The 23,437-nt window shown below is 42.0% G+C and overlaps 1 protein-coding gene across 3 annotated transcripts in view; it reads right to left on the bottom strand.

The window, feature by feature from the left end:
- The window catches only part of LOC126248377 (syntaxin-binding protein 5), a 1,030,224-nt gene that overhangs the window by 14,382 nt on the left and 992,405 nt on the right, over positions 1–23,437 (bottom strand). For all 3 annotated transcript variants that reach the window (XM_049949310.1, XM_049949311.1, XM_049949312.1), the window contains one exon: positions 13,602–13,726. In XM_049949310.1, the coding sequence (XP_049805267.1) occupies positions 13,602–13,726 (125 nt within the window). The remainder of the gene's footprint in view (positions 1–13,601; positions 13,727–23,437) is intronic.

The following is a 23,437-nucleotide window of genomic DNA, read 5'->3' as shown; positions in this document are numbered from 1 at the left end:
ATTTTACAATAAATTTCAATGCACTTAGTGTGTGTGTGTGTGTGTGTGTGTGTGTGTGTGTGTTTTTATAACCCTGAAGTTTCTTCAAATGAAATCTGCTTTTCTCTGTGAATTTACTTTGTTTGTGGTGAGGAACTGTTCATCGAGATCAGAGAGGACGTACATACTGCCTGACAAAAAAAGTGAAGCATCAAGCAGACATAGTTAGATGTCAATATAACTTTGTACACTTGGCAGGTATGTAAATAATTAAAGTTACAATTCCGAGTGACAGGTAGATTGGCCGCCAGAGTGCATTAGTGGTGTTCATGTTTAGCATTGTTACCAGGGCTACTAAAGTATATAAGGGGCGTGAAGAGTGTCAGATTTTGAATAATCACTGTGAAAGACATGGAGATGCCACATACTCTTGTGAGACAGCATTATCAGTATCCGATAGAGTTTGAAATGGGTCGTATTATGGGTCTCCATTGGTTTGGTGGGTTGAATCATGCAATAACCTAGTTTGTGGACATTCAGGTGAGAGAGTGACCTGATGTTGGACTGCTTGGAAACATGAGCGCAGGCATACTTGTTGTCAAGGTTTCAGTTGACATCTGAACTCAACAAGGCAGAATCTCCATACAGTGCACCCAGGACATTATAACCCCTTCAAATCTATGCCTTTCCATTTGAGAATGAGTAATGGACTTCATGCAACATTCTGTGTCATCTCCCTTCCATTGGTTGGAGACTAGCAGTAGCAGAACTAGGGAATAATTGTCCCTTCACTGTCTCCTCATTTGTGTGTGTGTGTGTGTGTGTGTGTGTGTGTGTGTGTGTGTTTAACATGTGTCTAGCAAGGGTATAATTATGTGGATGCTTGTCTGTAATCTATGACTAGTCTCACAATTGTGTTCACTACATAAAATCTCCGTTGGCTACCATGTTTTGGATTGTGAGGTTCTATATATGACATAAGTGCTTTCTGTATCTCATCAAGTATGTGTCCTGTAGTCATCACAACATTTTTCATTTTTGTGTGGAACATGTTTGTTGGATCTGACTTTAGTGTGATAATTTTATTCCCTGTAATAAATTCTTGTGTTCCATTCATGTACTCTTGTTTATGCATAAGAACCACCATATTCCACTTGCATAACTTTGTTGCAACAATGGTATCCTTCATTTACTTTTTCTCCAGGTGTTTTCAGAGTTTTAAATTCTGCAGGTGTCTCTCTTGTTTTTAGTGTTTACTTGTCTTATATACATGATGGTTTTCATTTATTTGCCCATTAATTCTCTTGTTAGACCTATGTTCATGGTGCTTGGATCCTCCCCCCATCTTTAGGACAATATTCTCAGATTCTGTAACCAGATTTTCTGTGAAGTATACATTTACTTTTGTGTACCTCATCAGTCTAAAAAGTTTTGAGACTGAATTAATAAGAAACAGAGAAAAAGTTATGAAGGTGGTCTTGATATCAGGTGCTTTCCATAGTCTCCCCCGCCCCTCCTCCTCCCACTTGAACAGAATGCACGGAATGTTCATATAGCCCTGTGAAACTATCAGAAAAGCCCTTCTTTGGGATGTCATTCAACTTATATATCGCAGCACCTTCAGAGTCAGTTATGTCATTGAAGTGCTGACCCTTCATGAGAATTTCTGCACTTTGTCATTTTGTGGTAGGTTCATGTTTGTAACACCAAGTCTCATCACCAATAACAATTTTTTCAGAATAGAATTGTTTGCATGTTGCATTTCACTCAAGTCACAGCAGGCTTCTACACATTGTTATTGTTGTAAGTAAGTAAGTTAGTAACATATTCCATGGGTCATTTTGCACAATAGATTGTAATGATGTGGAACAAGTCATTATACATTCACACCACAAATTAATTTGTACACAAAGTTACGTTCTGAACATCTCTACTTTTTTTTTTTTTAACAAAAGTAAAAAAAGATATGTAGATATGAGTTAGTAATTCCTACCCACCACCTTTTATACATTACAATAATGGAAATTCTTCTATGGAATAGAAGCTGTTGTCAACAAGAAACTTTTTCAGTTTGTTATCAAATTTTACTTTGCTGTCTGTCAGACATTTTATTTCACTGGGTAAATGACCAAAAATTTTTGTTGCAGCATGGTGCACCCCTTTTTGTGCTTAAGACAATCTTAATGTGGAGTAACGAATGTAATTTTTTCCTTCCAGTATTATAATTATGTACTTCATTGTTCCTTTTGAACTGCAGGGGATCATTTACAACAAACTTCATGAGGGAATAAATATACTGCAAACCAGTATTGAGAATGCCCAACTCCTTAAACAGATGTCTACAAGATGAGTGAGCACCACATATTATTATCACAGCACATTTTTCCACAATGAAGACTTTCTTTCTTAAAGATCGGTTACCTCAGAATATTATTCCACATGATATTCCTGAATGAAAATATGCCGAATATCTCAACTTACTGATTTGTCTCTCCACAAGATTTGCAGTGATTCTAAATGGAAATGGAGTTGAACTATGTTGTTTTAGGAGCTCCAAAATGTGTTTATTCCAACTTAAATTCTCATCAATATGGACCCATAAGAATTTTGAAGTTTCCACCCTATTTATTATTTCCTCACCATGTGTTATACTTAACATTGGTGTAGTGCCTCTAGATGTGCAGAACTGAATATGTTGGGTCTTTTTAAAATTGAGGTTGAGACCATTCGCAGAAAACAAGTCAATGATACTTTTAAGAACTTTGTTTACCATTTCTTCTGCATCTGTATGTATGCTTGGATAGATTAGTCCTTTGTGTCTAGCTTAAGCAGAAAACTATTTTCAAATAATGATCTGAATTTATCATTGACTAGATTAAATTTTATGTTAGCATTTGTTTAATTATAAATGACATCATATGTCGTCTCCTGTAAACTGTTCTTAAAAGCAATTGTCCTGGAGTCATTAATTATTCTAACTGATTTCAAAAAAAATGGTTCAAATGGCTCTGAGCACTATGGGACTCAACTGCTGTGGTCATAAGTCCCCTAGAACTTAGAACTACTTAAACCTAACTAACCTAAGGACAGCACACAACACCCAGCCATCACGAGGCAGAGAAAATCCCTGACCCCGCCGGGAATCGAACCCGGGCGTGGGAAGCGAGAACGCTACCGCACGACCACGAGATGCGGGCAACTGATTTCACTGTGGAGTATCCATACTCTAAGGAACGATGTTATTTGTCCTAACCAACTGTGCATCACAATCAGAGAGAGCATTTGTTATTGAGTAAACAATGTTTTTCTTACTTTGAGCTTCATCAAAGAAAACATCCTACTGTCTTTATCCATCCATGTTGGAAAGTTAATTACTGAGACAAAGTTTTAGGATCCACATGCAGTTCTCATATAATTTTTACTATCATAATCCTTTAGAAAACCTACACTTATAGTACAGTAAGGAACCCAGATTCCTAATAAATACTCCAAAATTTCCCAGTAGGGATCTACACAGAGTTACCATTAAAAGTGAACTATTTTTCAGCATTAATTTTCTCTCTCTCTCTCTCTCTCTCTCTCTCTCTCTCTCTCTCTACCTCTCTCTCTCTCTCTCTCTCACACACACACACACACACACACACACACACACACACACACACACACACACACACACACTTATATCTAACTTATCAAACCCTGTGGTTATTTGCTGCTCACACAGGTACAGGATGTCTATCCTTTTCAGAGGTCTCTAAATTTTCCAGAAAGACAAGAAGCTCTTCTACTTTCCTACTCAATCTGCTAATATTGTGATGACATAAGCTAATCTTACTTTTCTGTGCAATATTGAACATTTTGTGGGGCTCTTCTGATGTTTTTGTTTCTTTCAAAACAGGGTGCTGCATGAATCATGATCTTAACCTAAAAAAAGTGCCCCTCTGACACCACTAACCACAGGGATCTTGCTATGTGTGATGGTGCCCCCTCCCCTCTCCACCATATATTACCTGCAAGAAACTCAGCTAACCTATTTTTCCTTCTCCCACTCAGGTGCAGGCCATGTCTAGTATATCCCCACCTCCCAAATGTGGCAACAGGCACTGCACTCATATGAGTTGTTGTAGTTTGGGAGGCAAGATGCATGTGAGAGACTTTGCTCATACATTCCTCTTCTACAAAATATCCTGGAAGACGTCTTTAACACTCAATTTTGAGATGTTGCTCCATTAGCATGTGAGATAACAACAAAACCAGCACCATCTGCACCAATATTGACACCCTTTGACCACATGTGCACTATAACACTACCTGCTGACAACTGACTGATCACTTGCGCAACTGTTGTTTACAGTTATTAGTTCAAGATGCCATACATCGCTATTATGCCAGGAATAAAATCAGTCCTAGAACTTTTTCGACTGAGTGATGCACATTTTATTTTAAATATTTCTGCAATAGCTACCTTTCTCTACCACTAAGTTTGGTGTCTGTGAGATGTATGAGTCATGGGTAGAACTGTGTGTGTGTGTGTGTGTGTGTGTGTGTGTGTGTGTGTGTGTGTGTGTGTGTGTGTGTTATGTTTGTTGGTGGTATTTGACTGTGTTTCTTAGTCTTCAGGTGCTTTTCTTTTCACATCTTTGTTTGAACTGTTCTGTTGCATTACTAGTGTTCTCCAACTGTGTCCACTATCTGACTGTGGAAAAGAAATGTCAAAAGCAAAATGCCAACATATGTACAGGAGACATTTATGAAAGTACCTTTTACAGTGGATGCTACAAACTTCTGTATTTATTAGTAAATTATGAGCCAAGAATAGGAGAAATTCTTTTTGGACTCTTCCATTACCTTTTGGTTGAACAATTCCAAAATTGAACAACAAGTACAGTGTTTTTGATCTATTCATTTTTGTTTATTTCATACTAGTTTTTGGCTTATTGTGCCCTTCTTAGGATAAGTCAAAAATTCAGTAGACCAAGAACAGTGTACGTGTTATTCTACCTTAAAAAAAGAGAAGTCATTATGAAATTTGTTAAGTCACAGACAGGAAAAGCAGGATTCAATTCTAACTGAAACAGTATGCATCACAAACATTATGTAGCTAATTTACAATGCAATATAACAAATACAGAGCACCATGGAAAAAACTGTTCCTACTGAAAGTGAATATACAAATTCTGCAGCACCATCTCGCATATCGAAAGGAAATTTCACTTGAAAAAAGCATCAGATTATGAGACACAATTTCTGCCTGTAATTACCTTCAGAGGGTGAAATTCTTAGTTCTGCAAATACACACATGTAAGATTACAAAACACTGTAAGTGCCTTTGCAACTATTTGTTCCTTCCTTGGGTAGGGAAGATGGACAGGTTGTGGAAGGTCAGAGAGGAAGTGCAGATGAGGAGGACCTACACGATATGAAAAACAGTGAATGGCAAAGATGAAGGAAGAGGTGGTCACAGATAGATTACTGATAAGCACTGTGCCAACTTCACTCCAGAGATGATAGAATGATAAAGTGCACAGTAAATTTGAATTAAAAGGAGGAGAAATGAAATGAACAGTGCAATTAAGAACTATAAAGAAACAACCATCCTGGCTATCGTTATATGCTGACTTCCTTGCCACCACTCAACACACTTTCAATAGCAAGTTAGTACACCCTCATGTTGCAAAGGTTGTTTGGACCACATACACTGAAGAGCTTGAATAATGTTCAAGTCTGGTGAGTTTGGTGGCCAGTGGAAGTGTTTAAACTCAGAAGAGTGTTCCTGGAGCCACTCTGTAGCAATTCTGGACATGTGGGGTGTTGCTGGAGTTGCCCACATCTGTCAGAATGCACAATGGACAAGAACGGATTCAGGTGATCAGACAGGATGCTTATGAAAATGTCACCTGTCAGAGTCACACCTAGATGTATCAGGGGTCCCATATCTCACCAACTGCACATGCCCCACATGATTACAGAGCCTCCAACAGCTTGAACAGTCCTCTGCTGACATGCAGTGTCCATGGACTTATGAAGTTGTCTCCAATTTGAAGCAAGACTCACCAACCAGGCAGTATGTTTCCAGTCATCAACAGTCCAATTTCGGTGTTGACAGGACCAGCCGAGGCATAAAGCTTTGCGTTGTGCAGTCATCAAGAGTATATGAGTGGGCCTTTGGCTCTGAAAGCCCATACTGGTGATGTTTTGTTGAATGGTTTGCATGCAGACAGTTGTTTATGGCCCAGCATTGAAATCTGCAGCAATTTGCAGAATGGTTGCACTTCTGTCTCATTGAACCATTCTGTTCAGTCACTATTGCTCCCGTTCTTGCAGGATCTTTTTCTAGATGCAGTGGTGTCAGAGGTTTGATGTTTTACTAGATTCCTGATATTCACAAAACACATGTGAAATGGTTGTACAGGAAAATCCCCACTTCATCACTACCTCCGAGATACTGTGTCTCATCGTTCATGCACTGACTATAACACCACATTTAAACTTACTTAAATCTTGATAATCTGCCATTGTAGCAGCATCAACTGATCTAACAACTGTGTCAGGCACTTGTTGTCTTATATAGGCACTGCAGACCGCAGCACTGTATTCTGCTTGTTTATGTATCTCTGTATTTGAAAACTTATGCCTATACCAGTTTCTTTGGCAGTTCAGTGTAATTTGAAGGCTGTACTAGTGTGTTAATGGATACTATAAAAATACCTAGAACTCAAAGATTGCGTAGTGACTACTTTCTTTAGTTACATGTTCCGATTTATATGTCGTCATCAGATTTATCTGAAAAATTCAAAAGAACCACAAATAATACATAGTGCATAATAGTAGTTAAATGACCACTAAGAACAAGCAGAAAATATATCAAAGTACAATGCGAAGACATACCAAGGTTTAAGTGAACCTGTCATATGTAGGCATGGAGTCACATCTTTTAATCACAAGACAATGTAAAACTGAATCATTATGGCAACTGAACCATTCAGGAAGACTACTAGGTGACCAGGTGCCAATACTGGTGAGCATTAATATTTAAGACAAACACAATTATTATAATCAAAATATCTACGGGTGTGCTGCCGGTCTATTGTGTCCAACGGGCACAATATTTCGGCGATCATACATGTCGCCATCATCAGGTGAACTGACGGACTGAGCTCCTGTGAACGTGCCAACACGGAGATCCGTACGCTATGGCTGCTCAGAGGGAACTGGGTTCGGTCGCGGCGGCGGCTGATTTAAATACCCTCCGCCCGCGGCGCGCTCCCTCCGCCGTCCACGCCCCGCGCCACAGTCGCGTGGTGGAACTGATTGCGACAGCGTCTGAAATGACGTCGGTGTGATGGCTCTGTCCGCCGTGGTCGTCACAACTATACGTTTGCTCGATTTACTCTTGATTAGCCCAATCGCTGGTTCCCAAGCCTTGCTAAGATTATAGCCACAGTCACGGTTTATGAGGTCGTCATTGGTGCGAATTTCGATGGCCTCTCTAACAACGCTGTCCCAGTATCTCGACGTCTGTACCAGAATCCTTGAGCGGTCATACTCCATAGCGGATGGTGGAGGGAGCGCGCCGCGGGCGGAGGGTATTTAAATCGGCCGCCGCTGCGACCGAACCCAGTTCCCTCTGAGCAGCCATAGCGTACGGATCTCCGTGCCGGCACGTTCACAGGAGCTCAGTCCGTCAGTTCACCTGATGATGGCGACATGTATGATCGCCGAAATATTGTGTCCGTTGGACACTATAGACCGGCAGCACACCTGTGGATATTTTGATTATCAAATACGCCGGGAGAAACTCAAGAATCACATCATACACCTTTACGGGGAGGAGATGTATCGCAGCATGAAGAAATTTGAAAAGTTGCGCCACCGTAGATGTCGTTTGCTAAGTAGTCTTGCCTTTCTAAAGAGATGTCGTTCAGAGAATGTTGTTCCAAATTTTGCTAAGGTTATGCATCACATCGATTCTGCAGCAGCTAAGAGAATCAAGAAACGAGCCAGCCTTGCATTGGTACGTGAGAGAGTGCAATTCACCCTCCAGAGCCTAGAGTTTATCTCACAGGAATTACTCAAACTACATTTGCAACTGGCTAGTAAGTTCACTTCTTTTTCCTGGGATTGGATTGATGGTGTCACCTGTGTGTCAGCTGATTCCACCCATAAGAAGGCTACGGGACGCCAAACAGCTAAGTTCTCACGTCTCCTTGACAAACCATCTCTGCAGGTTCCGTGCAAGACTGTCATCAATTTGAGTGGCATGGTGTTAAGTGATGATGCGGTCTCGGTTTTGCAGAAAGGTCTCAACTTCGCTCCCACCCCCAAGTTCACTCCGGTCACAGAAATTGTTAGTGCTGTTGAACAGGTTGCAGCTCGACTTCCACCAAAATCAGCCGAGGAAATACGTCGTGAAACTTGTCGTGTGTTGACGAAATCCAAGCCGATGAAGTCAAATATCAGCAGTAAAGAGAGGGCGGCCATTCGTGATCTGAGGGAGCGCTCTGAAATTGTTGTCTTACCGGCTGACAAAGGCAATGCTACAGTTGTCTCCCATAAAGGCTGCACTGATAAGATGCAGAGCCTGCTAAATGATGATTCCTACCGGAAGATCAGTGTTGACCCTACAAAGAAGGTGGAGAGCAAGACGAGGGCGCTTCTCAAGGATGCAGATTTACCGGAGGGTGACGCTAAGAAATTGTTACCCCAAGGTCCGGTACCGCCTAGACTATATGGACTCCCGAAGGTTCACAAAGAGGGGGTACCATTACGCCCCATTGTCAGCAACATCAGGGCACCTACATATTTGTCGGCCAAATACCTGACGGGAATATTAAGTCCTTATGTGGGTAAATGCCCTCATCACATCCGTAATTCCGTGGATTTTGTTAAACGCCTTGATAGCTCCAGGTTGGATGAGTCAGATATCATGGTGAGTTTTGACGTCGTTTCCTTGTTTACGAGGGTACCCCTGCGAGAGTCACTAGAATTGATTAGTCAGAAGTTTGATGAGAAGACCACTGAACTTTTTAGGCATGTCTTGACTTCCACGTATTTTCTTTTTATGGAGAATACTATGAACAAACGGAGCGAGTCGCCATGGGTAGCCCACTCTCACCGGTGGTAGCGAATTTGTATATGGAAAACTTTGAGGACGAAGCCCTGTCGTCATCCATATGGAAACCTACTTGCTTTTTCCGTTACGTGGACGACACGTTCGTCATCTGGCCACATGGTATGGATAAACTCCTTGACTTCCTTACACATCTAAACTCCATACACCCCAACATCAAATTCACTATGGAGACTGAAACGGAGGGTAAATTACCTTTCCTTGACGTCTTGGTCAAGAGAAGGGCTGACAGCACCCTAGGTCATGGGGTATATCGGAAGACAATGCACACTGATCTGTATTTGCACGCAGACAGCTGCCACCACCCTTCACAGAGGAATGGGGTACTTAAAACTCTAGTACATAGGGCGCGCACTATCTCTGACGCAGAGAGTCTACCCCAGGAATTGGAACATCTGAGAACTGTATTTCGAAAAAATGGGTACTCAGAGTGGCAGAGTCAACGTGCTCTCCGCCCAACCACTGCAGCACAACCTGTTGAGATGGATGAAGTCACGAGGGAGGAGGTAGGCACTGCATTTATTCCATACACAGGCGCACTCTCGGGGAAAATCGCCCGCATTCTGAAGAAACACGGGGTCGGAACTGTGTTTTGTCCTCCAAATAAAACTCGTGCACTTGTGGGGAGCGCCAAAGATGATCTCGGTTTGAGGAAGGCCGGCGTGTACCAGATTCCGTGTCAATGTGGCAAGTCATATATTGGTCAGACGATGCGTACGGTCGAGGATCGATGCCGTGAACACCAGAGGCACACTCGACTGATGTATCCGAGCAAGTTGGCGGTCGCTGAACATTGTTTGTCGGAAAACCACGCTATGGAGTATGACTGCACGAGGATTCTGGTACAGACGTCGAGATACTGGGACAGCGTTGTTAGAGAGGCCATCGAAATTCGCACCAATGATGACCTCATAAACTGTGACTGTGGCTATAATCTTAGCAAGGCTTGGGAACCAGCGATTGGGCTAATCAAGAGTAAATCGAGCAAACATATAGTTGTGACGACCACGGCGGACAGAGCCATCACACCGATGTCATCTCAGACGCTGTCGCAATCTGTTCCACCGCGCAACCGTGGCGCGGGGCGTGGACGGCGGAGGGAGCGCGCCGCGGGCGGAGGGTATTTAAATTGGCTGCCGCCGCGACCGAACCCAGTTCCCTCTGAGCAGCCAAAGCGTACGGATCTCCGTGCCGGCACGTTCACAGGAGCTCAGTCCGTCAGTTCACCTGATGATGGCGACATGTATGATCGCCGAAATATTGTGCCCGTTGGACACTATAGACCGGTAGCACACCCGTGGATATTTTGATTATCAAATACGCCGGGAGAAACTCAAGAATCACACAATTATTATAATCCCATGAAAATAACAGAGATACCACCTGGAGGTTGAGTACAATTACAAAAAAAATGTACATCATATCAACAAAAATCCATAAAATTATAAATTTATTTGACACAAAAGCTAATCTCATGTTGTAGGGGTGAGAAGCCAATGCTATGGATGGCCATTTTTGTGTCATCCATACAGGAGTTTGTGCGATGGTCAAACAATGGTATGACTGCATGATCCTCCTGCTTCAAAGATTTTTAAATGCAAAACTAAAACTTTAGTTTTCACTTTGCTGTCTTGTACTACCACACCAGACTGGACTACAAGTGACTGAATAGAAGCCTTCAACTCGCTTAGTGATTTCACACAAGACCAGATTTTATTGGTAATATATTTTGCTAATGTATGATGGAGGAAGTTGTATGCTTTGCACATTAATCTTTTGATACTCTAATGCATTTCTACTAATTTTTATCTGCCAACATTTCTCTGTTATTTTTAAAGCAGAGTGTGCAGTAATTTCCATTATTTCAGAATTTTCTGTTTTTTTTTTTTTTATCACAGTGGGTCTTTTCCATGCTTTGGTTTCAAATGTAGACCAACTTACAAAACCGCACATTTGTTTGCCAAGTAACATATGTCCACTGCACAGAAAAAATAACTAGATGAGAACACGAATGGAAATAGAAGGATTGTCCATCTAGGGAACATGCAGTACCCAGTTGCTAAATATGTTCTGCAGCATCACACTAGGAACCTGACTGACTGCTACAGCAAACAAGATGTCTGAATAGTCCCACCAAATACTAGATTCCTGGAACTCTGGAAATGGAGTGATAGGATATCTTACAAGGTAAGATTCCAACACCCTTCTAGACTTACTCACTGCTAACACCAAATCCCACCTCCACCCCCCTGCCCCCCCTCCCTCTTTATCTATTGTCGTCATCATCATCATCATCATCATCATCATCATTGTTGTCATTACTTGTTAAGGAGCCTGGTATTGTCTGGGTATTTTTTATTCCAATTTTCTGTTAGTCCATCTCTTCCCCCACCCCTACAACCAATCTAACTACTCCCCACTCTCTCTAATCCTTCCCCCACCTCCCTCTCTGTTCGTCTCCTCATCCCTCCCCCCTCTCTCTCTGTCCTCTCCTCATCCTCATCCCGCCACCCCTCATCACTCTACTGAAGTGAACTGCCTTTCCTTTCTAATTTTCCCTGACCTATCCCTCTTTCCTCCATGAGAAGGAAATTAACAGTAAAAGATAACTTCATTGTGACTCCAGCTCAAATATCAGATTGTTTAAATGAATTCTTCATAAATGTGGCAAGGTCAGATGTTAATGTAGCAGAGTTTAAGATTAAAGTAAATCCCTTTGGAATCCATCAAGAAGCACAGTATCTTACAGATTTTAAAAAGTCACAATTAAGGATGTGGAAAACGTTATCATTAAAAAATATAAACTCTGCTTGGTGGGTTGGGATAACCACTAAAGTGATTAAAACAGTGGGTGGCACAATAGCACCTCCCCTAACTAAAATATTTAACCAATCTTTTGAACAGGGATGCTTTCCCAATGTTTTTAAGTATGCTGAAGTCAGACCTCTGTTCAAGAAAGGGTCACGAGAAGCGATAGGAAACTATCGGCCTATTTTTATTCTTCCAGTCCTGTCAAAAGTGTTAGAGAAAGTAGCTGCAAACCAGATTAAAAAATTTATTGTAAAAAATGATATGATTATAAGTAATCAATTTGGATTTCAACCAGTAAAAAACACTCTGGACGCAATGAACAACTTTATTGAAAAGATAGGCAACTCACTGGCTCAGAGGAGTAAAGTTGCATGTATCTTCTGTGATCTCAGAAAAGCACTTGACTCCGTGAACCATGACTTGCTTCCTTCAAATTAGACAAATATGGGATTAATAACAATGCTCTAAATTGGCCAACATTATACTTACACAACACAAAACAAATGGTAACTATCAACTCAGATGCAGTGACCTATTATTCTAAATGGAGTACAGTATCTCAAGATGTCCCTCATGGCTCCATTTTGGGGCCAATCCTGTTCCTATTCTACGTAAATGACTTACCAATAATTACAAATTCACCATCAGTTCTGTTTGCAGACGATACTTCTGTTTTAATTGAAGATACTGATTCAGAAAAAATTTTGAGCTCCATCATAGGCACACTGGATACCTTAGAAAACTGGTTCCAGTTAAATGGGTAGAAACTGAACATCGCAAAAACCCATATAGCACATTTCAAAACCAAACGTTTGACAATCAACATATGAAAGAAGTCGACACAGTCGAATTCCAGGGATTAAATATAAGAAAAGAACTTATGCTGGAATACACATATTGACTTCCTCTCAAATAAACTAAGCAATTTTACATTTGCAATGCAAATACTAGCAAATTCCACTGACTTGAGTACACGAATACTGAAACTGCGAAAGAAAATTGTCTGATGCATGTGTACTGCACAGCAAACAGAGTCTTGTTGCCCATTGTTTGGAAACTGAAAATCCTATCTGTTCCCTTCATATACATTTATGAAATTATAATCTTTCTACATAGCAGATATAAATTATTTGAGCAAAATCATTTCAACCATACATACAACAAAAGAAATAAAAATAATTTTATGATACCCACACACCAGCTGAAATTGTATGCATGGACTCCACACTATATGGGGATAATAATATATCACAAGTTAATGGGCAAAAACATATTTAATATGAAGCTAGAAATTTTAAAAACGAGTCTGCAGCAGATTCTGTGGGAGAAATGCCACTATTCAATGGAAGAATTCATAAAGAATGATATGATCATTTGAGCAGGGGGTAATTAAATATCAGATTTTATTGTATTAATTATAACAAAATTGTATTATTATTATAATGCTATATGTATAAATATCAGCTGTTCTTTGTTTATGATGAAATTTTACCACAATCTGATGTGTCTCCTGTAACTGAATCAAATGATTTAGATTATGTATGTTATTAGACAAATAAACCACAATTCACAATAACTGCTCTGAAAGCTAAGATAGTTTTTTGTATTTTTATGTGATACTACAACTAAATACTGAAGGCTACAAAACTGATATATGAAATTTTATTTTAGTGTTACTTACATAACTCTTCTCTGTCCAAAGAACGTGAGCCACCACCAAAAAGGCCTTTGAAAAAGCTCTCTTTGGGTGGTTCTGGCATGTCATGAGGGAGAAATAAATCTCCTACCATTTCAGCTAAGCTTCCACTGTGAAAAAAGAAAAGAAAAGAAATCATAGGTATCTGGTTGTACTAATACAGATAACATAAGAGAGAGGGCCTAGCACCTAAGTGTGTGTAATTTTTTTTATAAAGCAGCAGAAATGATCTCCTGGATGGAAACAAATCTGAGTAGTATTATCATAAAATATCTGTAAAGGAAAAAAAATGTACACACACACACACACACACACACACACACACACACACACACACGCACGCACGCACGCACGCACTGATCAGTCAGACACTACGACCACCTACCTAATAGCTGGTATGTCCATCTTTGGTACAGATAACAGCAGACACACGTCATGGCAGGGATGCGTTGAGGCCTTGGTAGGTTGCTGGAGGAAGCTGACACCATATCTGCACCCACAAGCCACCTAATTCCCATAAATTTCTGGGAGAAAGGGCCATGGGCTCTAAGACCATGTTCAATCACATCCCAGATGTGTTCAATCAGATTCAGATCTGACAAGTTGGGAGGCCAACACATCAATTGGAACTCACCACTGTGTTTCTTGAACCACTGCATCACATTCCTGACCTTGTGACACGGCACATTATCTCGCTGAAAAATACCACTGTCGTCAGAAAATGTAATCGTCACGAATGGGTGCACATGGTCTGCAATCAGTGTATGATACTCCTTGGCTGTCATGCTGCCTGTCCAAGCTCCATAGGACCCACGGATGCTAATGTAAATGTTCCCCAGAGCATAAAGGAGCCACCACCAGCTCGTCTTGGTCCCACAGTACAGGTGTCAAGCAGCTATTCCCCTGGAAAACGACAGATTCATGCCCTCCCATCAGCATGATGCATAAGGTATTGGGATTCATGAGAACATGCAACGCTCTGCCACTGCATCAACATCCAGTGCCAATGATCACATGCCCATTTCATTTGTAGTTGCCAATGTCATGGTGTTAACATTGGCACACACACGGGTCATTGGCTGTGGAGGCCCACGGTTAGGAGTGTTCGGTGCACTGTGTGTTCATATACACTTGTACTCTGTCCAGCATTACCGTCTGACATTAGTTCTGCCACAGTTCACTGCTTGTCCTGTTTTTCCAGTCTACCCAGTCTATGACATCCAAGATTTGTAATGAGTGGTGGCCACCCAATCCCACGATGTCTGGTCTTATCACATGTTGGAGACACTCACCACAGCACTCCTTGAACACACACCAAGTCATGCAGTTTCTGAAATGCTCATGCCAAGTCTCCAGGCCATCACAATCTGCCCTTGGTGAAACTCACAGAGATCGTATGCCTTCCCAATTCTACACATGGATGTCATGCTCACTGATGCAACATGCATCGGGCTGGTGTCTGACTAGCAGTCATTCCATGCCAGGTGACGCAGCTATTGCCTGGACAGGTTTATATCAATAGCAGATTGGTGGTCACAATGTTCTGGCTGATCAGTGTAAATACAAAAATGTGTACAATTACAGAACATAAAGAGATATACAAGTTATTTGCCTTACTATATGTTTGTACATATTGTAAAATGCCCCTTAATTGCAGTAGTTAATCATTAGCATAATGGTCAACAAAATTGACATATCATTTCAGGTAAGCCTTGACAGTACAAAAACACTTCTCAGCAGAAACTTTTTAGGGTATTCCTGAAGGCGTGTGTTACACTTGCATCAGCTTAGGTAACATTGACCCTTTGTGGGCAATATCGGCTCAGAAGAAAAAATAGTTCTATGCTACAAAGCTCACACATACATCAATGAATATCCACGTTTCTTGTCTTAAACAATGGGTAGCAGCACTAGCTATATTGCTTGTGCCCTGTTTCAATAGTTCAAGAATTTGTTTCTGCAGCAGCACTTGTTTTGCAACACGTCTGATAGTCGGGGCAGAATAGAGATCTTCCAGCTTACAACTGTTCATCTGTTATGGAAGTTGTTTTAATGTTAGTAAGGAGTTTTTGTTATTGCTTTGTTTGTTTAGACTGAGGTGTAAAACAAGAAATTTCTAATTATTCATTGTAGTATGAAATTGCGAGTTTTGCACAGAATTCTTTCCCATTAAGCTGTCAAATGTTTTATGTGCTACTAAATGAACTGCTGAAGGGTGTAAAAGGAACCATGGTCCAAAACTTTCTCTCTGGGTTCAAAGAATGTGGAACTATCCCATTAAACAGGCAAAACTTCTTGAAGGTTTACCAATGAACAAAAATGACATTGACATGATTGGAGAGGCATTCTTAGACTAGCTAGAGAACAAAGAAGTGACTGTTTAGCATCATCAACTGAAGCTGAAAAGACATTTATTGTATTTAAACAAATACCAAAGTCTTTAAAATAAACTTATTTTCTGTTCCTAAGCTAGACAGCTTGGTGTAATTTTTTTGTTGCCATTTATAATGTGTTCTGCTTTTAAACGATTGATGTCCTAAAATAAACTAATTAGTATCTTCCTTGTTCATTTTATCTCTCTTAATTTTGGTTATTTAACTCAGCCTTTGAATTGAACAATTCATTGAACTTTTAGTAATAATCTATTAAATATATTATCAATTTTGGTTAGTTTAAATGGGCTCAGTGTATTTTTTAACTTCTGTGAATGTACTTTAACATATTAGACAAAGCCATCCCACATAAAGGTAACATTGCCCCAATTTTTTGAAAACATACTGCAGTAATAAACAGTTTCCAAAATAACACCATATTGATTTCGTCTCACATGAGATATAAATACTAACATGAGATATAAATACTAAAAATATATTTTACTGTTTACCATTACCCTGTCAACCAGTTGCAACTTAAAATGTCAAAGAAGATGGAAAAGTGGTCCAGTGTTGCCCCAGCTGATGTTTCTGTCTTTGATCTCTTACGGAAGTTTGTTGCATAATTTAAGTCTCTTATAGTGCACACTGTATTGGGATTATGTTTAGTTTTTCCTACTGAGATGTAAGTGGTGGCTGGATATGGTTCCATGTTCATGTACAGAACTGTTAGCTGGGTACTGGTTGAAGTCCTCCTTTATGTGAATCAGTGTTTGCAAAATGTATTCACATGAACAGTCATGATTCCCATAGACTTAAAGAACTCAGTGGGGCAATTTTTCTAGTTACTTTTTGTCATAATTCGTACAGCCCTATTTTGTAGCTTAAAGATTGTTTATACATTGTGCTCAGTTGTTCTCCAGAATATTATCCAATAATAATATGAGAATGAACATATGCAAAATATGTTTTTCTGGTGTATAAGCTACTACAGACTGAATTTATTATTTTAAGTGCATAACATGGTGAAGCTGTTTGCTTTCTGAGGACAGTAATATGCTCAGTTCACTTTAGTCGTGTTTCAATATGGAACCCTAGAAATTTTGTTCTTGATATACATTCTAAGAGCTCATCTTTCATTTTTAAAGACTGGTGATGGGTTTTCTGTTTATGTTGAAACTAATGGTGCTGTTTTTTTTTTTCACATTTAAGGTCAATTTGTTGTTTTCGATCCATCTGCGTACTATCATCTGCAAACAGTATTGTTTCACCATGTTTGATGTTTTAAGGACATCAACATATGAGGTGCATCAATAAAATAATGAGACTGATGTGAAAAAAAAGAAAAAAAAATGTTGCTTACTGTTTTAGTCAAGTTTCATGTTTTCTCCTTCAAAGTAATTCCCTTCTGATTGCACACACTTTTTCCAGCACTTCTGCCACTGATGGTAACATTTCTGGAACTTATCTTCTGTAATATCCTCCAAGACCCTTGTCACAGCATTTTTGACATCTTGTGTTGTTTGAAAATGGTATCCCTTGACTGCTGTTTTGACTCTTGGAAATAGAAAAAAGTCACACGGAGCGATACCTGGTGAATAAGGTAGCTGTGGTAGTACTGAAATTTGTTCCGAGGTTAAAAATTGCTGTACTGACAGAGCAGTATGGGATGGCACATTTCCACAAATCTTTCTCATACCAAGATCTTTAGTTATTATTAGTCAAACTGTTTCTCGATTGATGTTCAGTTCTTCTGCAATCATTTTCACGGAAAATCTTCAATCAATCATACGAGTTCACACACCCGGGCCAAGTTGACATCCGTTCGTGAGGTCGACGGTCGTCCACTGCGGTCTTCATCCTCGACATTCATTCTGCCTTCACTAAACATTTGATGCCTATGAAACACTTGAGCTCTTGACATAACCTCCTCTCCAAAAGCCTTTTGAAGCTTACCATATGTTGTCATCGTGTTTTCACCCAATTTAGTGCAAAAAGAAATGGCATACCATTGCGCAATATTATGCGGTTCCATTTCCGCAACGAGAGACACAAACACGTGTTAACTTATCACAGCACAACTCACGACTGAGTTTCTTTGAGAGCTCTGTACCCATTGCATGAATGAAACCACTTACTTGCTACCCCCTATCTGCTGAGGTTTTATTTTTTAAGTTCCACCCAACATTGCATAGTATGTACAGTCTGTATTTAGCCAAATTTCGGTTCTACTTCTTGAAATGGAAAACCTGCATTCCAAATTATTGTTGAGGTTAATGCAGAAAAGATCGGACTGTATTACTTTTTAAGCAAATATTTAAATACAGTGTGGTTTGCAGTGCATTTTCTGCAATCTTAAAATAAACAAGCAGTAATATAAATTGGTCCTCATTGTTTTCAAATGAATCTACACCTAACTTTGTATGGCGATTCAAATGAAAACGTTACAAGTTCCATAAAATTTTGAAAAGTTGTGTGATGGAGTTGGTAGGTGCCAGTAGTGTTCCTTAAGGTTCAGAAAGTGACTGACAGGGTGCAGAGTGATGTCACAATGCAGGAGAAGGCAGCAGCATCCACAACAATATGGCCACCCCACATCCCACTGTCAACTTCACTATGATTGAACAACAAATTTTTTGTGTAGTGTAGTGTAGTGTAGTGTAGTGTGTGTGTGTGTGTGTGTGTGTGTGTGTGTGTGTGTCAAACTGATCAAAATTCATTACAGAATTACAGCACAGTATGGTGATTCATCTTTGTCACTGCAAGAAGTGTGCAAGTGCTGCAGGAAGTTTAAAAGTGGTGTAACTTCTGTGGAGGATGCCCCAAGACCAGGGCAGGGTCACCATGTAGTGACAGATAAGAACATTTAGTTAGTGGAGGAGCTTGTAAAGGAGAATAGACATAACTCTGGACAAAATAGCCACAAGTTTGAAGATTAGTATTGGTACAGCGCAGAACATTGTGGTGCGTTGTCAGTTGACTGATAAATCAGAAGACCACTCTCTCTCTCTCTCTCTCTCTCTCTCTCTCTCTCTCTCTCTCTCTTTTGTGGTTTTAGGGCGCACAACTACAGTGTTCATTAGCGCCCAGACTAAGTTATGAATGCACTGCGAGGCACAAGGTTAAAACAGCAACTAAAAAGGACAACACTATAAAAGGCACATTAACAGGCAAGGGATTAAAAGAAAACAGCAGAATCAAATGACCTTAGACAGGTTTGTCAAGTGGATAAAATGAAGAACCTGAGCAGCTGCTCCTGGGTCATCCGCTAAAATGGCATCCAGAGTACATGGCAGGCCAAGATCAATGCGCAGTGTATTAAAATTCGGACAGGATGTTAAAATGTGGCGTACCGTCAGCAATTGCCCACATGGGCAGAACGGCGCCAGCGCAGCTGTCAGCAGATGGCGATGGCCGAACCAGCAGTGTCCAATTCATAACCAGGCCAAAACGACCTCCTCCCACCGAGAAGGGTGTGAAGAGGTCATCCAAGCCGTGGGGAGAGGTTTCAAGGCCCGAAGCTTGTTTTCAGTAAGTGGAGCCCAATTGGCATGCCACAACGATAAAATGCGCTGACAAATGACCCTGCTAAAATCAGATGAAGGCACACAACAACAAGCTGTCCAAGGCTGGAGGACCACAGCCTTGGCTGCGGCATCTGCAGTTTCATTCCCAGGGATACCAACGGGGCCAGGAACCCACATAAAGGTAACCAGAGAACCGTCGTCTGCCAGCTGCTGAAGAGAGCATTGGATCCGGGGCATGAAAGGATGAACCAGATACGGATCACTGAGGGTCTGGATGGCACTCAGGGAATCAGAGCAGATGACATAAGCTGAATGTCGGTGGCGGCAGATGTAAAGAACAGCCTGGTAGAGGGCAAATAGCTCAGCTGTGAAGACAGAGCAATGGCCATGGAGCCGGTATTTGAAACTGTGTGCCCCGACAATAAAAGAACACCCGACACCGTCATTGGTCTTAGAGCCATCTGTATAAATGAAGATCGTATTAATGAACTTTGAATGAAGTTCGACAAACCAGGAGCAGTATACCGAAGCAGGGGTAACCTCCTTTGGGAGTGAGCTGAGGTCAAGGTGAACGCGAACCTGTGCCTGGAGCCACGGTGGCATTTGGCTCTCGCCCACTCGAAAGGTTGCAGGGAGTGAAAAATCAAGGTGCTGAAGGAGGCGACTAAAGTTAACTCCAGGGGTAGCAGGGCAGATACATACAACCCATATTGACGGTCAAGTCAGTCGTCAAAAAAGGTACGATAAGATGGGTGGTCGGGCATTGAAAATAGCCGACAGGCATACCGACAAAGCAGTATATCGCGCCAGCAGGTTAGTGGCAATTCACCGGCTTCAGCATGAAGACTCTCGATGGGACTAGTATAGAACGCTCTGATCGCAAGATGTAACCCCGATGGTGTATAGAGTTGAGGCGGCGTAAGATGGATGGCCGTGCAGAGGAGTATACAAAGGTCCCATAATCCAGCTTTGAGTGAACGATTGACCGATATAGGTGAAGTAGGACGGTTCGATCCACTCCCCACAATGTACTGCTGAGAACATGGAGGACATTTAGAGAACAGGTACAACGGGCAGCCAAATATGACACATGTGGAGACCAGCTAAGTTTCCCGTCAAATGTAAGACGTAAAACTTTTGTTGTCTCCACGAATGGTAGAGCAATGGGACCGAGACGTAAGGACAGTGGGAGAAACTCTTTGTAGCGCCAGAAGTTAATACAGACAGTCTTCTCGGTAGAAAAACGGAAGCCATTAGCGACACTCCAGGAGTAAAGACGGTCAAGGCAACGCTGAAGACAGTGCTCCAGGAAACATGTACACTGCGCGCTGCAATAGATGGTAAAATCATCCATGAAAAGGTAGCATGAGACATCAGCTGGGAGGCAATCCATTATTGGATTGATCACTATGGCGAAGAGAGTGACACTCAAAACTGAGCCCTGTGGCACCCCATTCTCCTGGCGAAAGGCGTCAGACAGGACAGAACCCACACGTACCCTGAACTGTCGATCCATTAAAAAGGCATGAATAGAAAGAGGGAGGCGACCGCGAAGGCCCCATGTATGCATGGTGCGGTGTATGCCCGCCCTCCAACAGGTGTCATAAGCCTTCTCCAAATCAAAGAACACAGCCATGGTCGGATGCTTCCGCAAGAAGTTATTCATAATGAAGGTTGACAACGTAACCAGATGGTCAACAGCAGAGCGGCGCCTACGAAATCCACATTGTACATTGGTAAGTAGGCATCGAGATTCGAGCAGCCAAACCAAATGAGAGTTGACCATTCGCTCCATCACCTTACAGACACAGCTGGTAAGGGAAATGGGTCGATAACTGGAAGGCAAGTGCTTGTTCTTCCCCGGCTTAGGAATCGGGACAACAATAGATTCGCGCCAGCATGTGGGAACATGACCCTCAATCCAGATGCGATTTTAAGTACGAAGAAGAAAACCTTTACCCACAGGAGAAAGGTTCTTCAGCATCTGAATAAGAATAGAATCAGGCCCCGGAGTGGAGGACCGTGACCGGGCAAGTGCATTTTCAACTTCCCGCATGATGAATGGAGCATTATAACTTTCATGATTCGAGGAGCGGAAGTTAGGCGGCCTTGCCTCGTCTGCATGTTTTCGGGGGAGGAAGGCAGGGTGGTGATGAGCGGAGCTTGAAACCTCTGCAAAAAAGCAGCCGAAGGCATTGGAGACATCCTCAGGGGCCACAAGAACGTCATCCGCGACCGTCAAGCCAGAAACTGGTGAGTGGACCTTAGTGTCAGATAGCTGGCGCAGGCTACCCCAGGCAACAGAAGAAGGAGTAAAACTGTTGAAGGTGCTTGTGAAAGCAGCCCAGCTGGCTTTCTTTAATAACACGACGACACTGCGCATGTAAAGCGTCTCTACATTCTGCGGTCCACCAGGGGCCGGTACGCGATGTGGAGAAGAAGTAGTATGAGGGATGGAATATTCAGCAGCAGTGAGAATGACTTTCGTGAGGTGTGCGACCTGACTATTGCAGCTTGCGAAAGTTTGATCCTGAAAAGTCGCCCTGGAAGAGAAGAGCCCCCAGTCTGCTTTGGAGATATTCCAACTAGTTGATCATGGAGATGGGGTATGATGCAGGAGATGGATAACACAAGGGAAGTGGTCTCTCGAATACGTATCAGAAAGTGCGTAGCACTCAAACCAGCGTGCAAGTTGGGTAGTACATATAGAGAGGTCTAAATGGGAATAGGTGCGAGTTGTGCCCGAAAGAAAAGTAGGGGTGCCAGTATTGAGGCAGACAAGATTGAGGTGGTTGAAAAGGTTTGCTAACGGAGCCTCTTGCGTAGGATGCTGGAGAGCCCCAAAGGGGATGGTGGGCATTGAAGTCTCCAGTCAACAAAAATGGTGTAGGTAGCTGAGCAATAATTTGCATCATGTCTGTCCTAGTAACGGCAGACGATGATGGAGTGTAAACGGTACAAATGTAAAATGTAAAAGTGGGGAGAGTAATTTGGACGGCAACTGCCTGCAGGTCGGTGTGCAATGTGATGGGATCATAGTAGATATCATCCCGGACCAGCAACATAACCCCTCCATGAGCCGGGCTACCTGCCACAGGGGGCAGGTCAAAACGCACAGAGGCATAGTGTGCCAAGTCAATTTGATTGCATGGGCGTAGCTTTGTTTCCTGGAGAGCTATGACGAGCGGACAGTGCAAGTGTAGCAGCAACTTTAAGTCCTCTCAGTTGGAGCGAATGCCGCAAATATTCCAATGAAGAAGTGCCATCATGAGAAGAAAAAGAAAAAGGAGAAGCAAGAAGGGGTTACTTCGAAGGCCGCTAAGGGCCTGGCTTGGAGCGAGCACTGCTGCTGCTATCAATTGGCGGAGAGTCACTGTCCATTTGTTCAATAGGTTCATCAGCCATCTTGTTAAGATGGCTGGGAAGGGGAGCTTTCTCCACCGGTGAACGGCCAGATGTTCGGCTACCAGTGGTGCGGCCCCGCGAAACGGATGACGGCCTGGGGCAGCAACTGCTGGGTGGCACAAGAGAAGAAATGCGCCGTGGCGGAGAAGGAGAACTTTGCTTCCTATGAGCCTTCTTGGAAGGTCGTTTAGTCGAAGTACTGGTCAATGGCTGGGAGTTTGGGGTATGTAGGAAGTCTTCACGGGACCGTTCCTTCTTGAAGGCCCCTTGCATCTGACTTTTAGGTCTTAGTCTTGGCAGAAGCTGATGAAGGTGCTTGTGTCTTATGGGTGATGGGAGGAAGAGGAGACGTTGACTGGGTGATCTTAGCACTGGCCGAACGGACGACCGTAGCCCTAAAGGTCAGACTGCATGTCTGCATCGACACCTCCCTGGTAGTCCGAGGAGAGGCGAGGCGAGGACAGTACTGTATTTCCCCGCTGTGAGTAGCGTGGGCTTCCTACTAGCAAATAGCTTG

The sequence above is a fragment of the Schistocerca nitens genome, chromosome 3 (genome assembly GCF_023898315.1).
Source record: "Schistocerca nitens isolate TAMUIC-IGC-003100 chromosome 3, iqSchNite1.1, whole genome shotgun sequence".
NCBI lineage: Eukaryota > Metazoa > Arthropoda > Insecta > Orthoptera > Acrididae > Schistocerca > Schistocerca nitens.
This window is presented reverse-complemented; position numbering and strand designations above follow the sequence as displayed.